The following is a 1,371-nucleotide window of genomic DNA, read 5'->3' on the forward strand; positions in this document are numbered from 1 at the left end:
TCAATTAGAAACCGTTTAATTTTTAACGTTAAAATCTGAAAATTGTCAACAATTTTGAACTGATTAAAAATCTTTTTCTCAAATCGTTTTTTTTTTCACATTATAATACTTATCGTACAGATCCAGTAAAAAAATTATTTATTTTATTTATTAAATAAAAAGGTTTTTTATAAAAAAAAAAATCATCTTCAAATGCTTTTAATTTTTAATTGTCCAAGTGTTCAAGATTGCATTTTAAAATTGTTTAAATTAAAAATGTGAGCTTAAAAATATAAATCTAAAATAGAGAATTTTTTAAGCAAAAGATTTTTGAATTACGCATTGTAAGCTGAATAATAGTATAATTAAAAAGATAGCAATTCAACCAATTATTTAAAAAATGGTTGAAATCCAATTTAAATAGATTTTTCTTCTAAAAATTGGTAAAATTCTCGGTCAAAAATAAATTTACTGTTTTTCCCGGTCTTGAAAAATTCCCGGTCATTTTCCGGTTTTCCGGTCCAGCGGCCACTCTGGTACTAATATAGAGAGAAATAGAAATATTTAACTATTTATTTGGATAGTAACAATGCTTAACTTTGTGCAATAAATATTGTCTTTCTAAAAATTTTAATTTGCAAATTGTTATGATAAATAATCTGCAAGAGCTATTCGTTGATTTCTATTGACATTATAATAAAAATATGTTTTAACTGAGTCTTAGACTAGAAACTAAAAATTTAAACGATTGTTTATTTCTTCCTGCCTTTTATCACATACAGTCGTTTTTCGTTATCTTGAAATAAATTAGGTCGCAATAAATATAATAATCTCTCATAGCTTCGTAGGACTTCTTTAACGACAATGCCTTAATTCTATGTAATCCATTTCAATTATTTAAATGCACAAAAGTAGTTTTTAAAAAATTCTGGTAACATGTAACGAGCATTAAAAAAAATTAGTAATAATAAACTTAATATTATACTGGCCAATCCATAGGATCAGGTTTATAAAAAGAAGAAAGAAGTTGCAAATTTTTAAGGTGCTTTCATTTCTTGCCGAATGCAATACTTCATCGCATCCCAACCTTCATTTCTCGATTGAGACTGAAAATAAAAAAATATAATAGCATTATTAAATATCAAGCATGTTTTGAAATACATTTTTTTTTATTTATGTAATTAATTAATATTTGCGAATTTGTAAGCGAGCGCCTACACTTAGATTTTCAAGAATACACGGTTGCATTTTAAACGCATTATTGCCGGAGAACAGGCTTCATACAAAGAGTAAAAAAATTAACAATTAAAAAAAAAAGAAAAAATCTACTTGGAAATATGAATTAAAAAGAATATGATAATAATAATGTAATAATAATAATAATAATAAATT

General features: G+C 24.4%; 1 protein-coding gene across 2 annotated transcripts in view; it reads right to left on the bottom strand.

The window, feature by feature from the left end:
- Nucleotides 1-712: 712 nt before the first annotated feature.
- LOC117170152 (calcium uptake protein 3, mitochondrial) overlaps nucleotides 713-1,371 on the bottom strand; it is a 397,111-nt gene continuing 396,452 nt past the window's right edge. For both annotated transcript variants that reach the window (XM_033356713.1, XM_033356712.1), the window contains one exon: nucleotides 713-1,085. In XM_033356713.1, the coding sequence (XP_033212604.1) occupies nucleotides 1,017-1,085 (69 nt within the window). In that variant the 3' untranslated portion in view covers nucleotides 713-1,016. The remainder of the gene's footprint in view (nucleotides 1,086-1,371) is intronic.

This window comes from Belonocnema kinseyi, chromosome 3, assembly GCF_010883055.1.
Source record: "Belonocnema kinseyi isolate 2016_QV_RU_SX_M_011 chromosome 3, B_treatae_v1, whole genome shotgun sequence".
Taxonomy (NCBI): Eukaryota; Metazoa; Arthropoda; class Insecta; order Hymenoptera; family Cynipidae; genus Belonocnema; species Belonocnema kinseyi.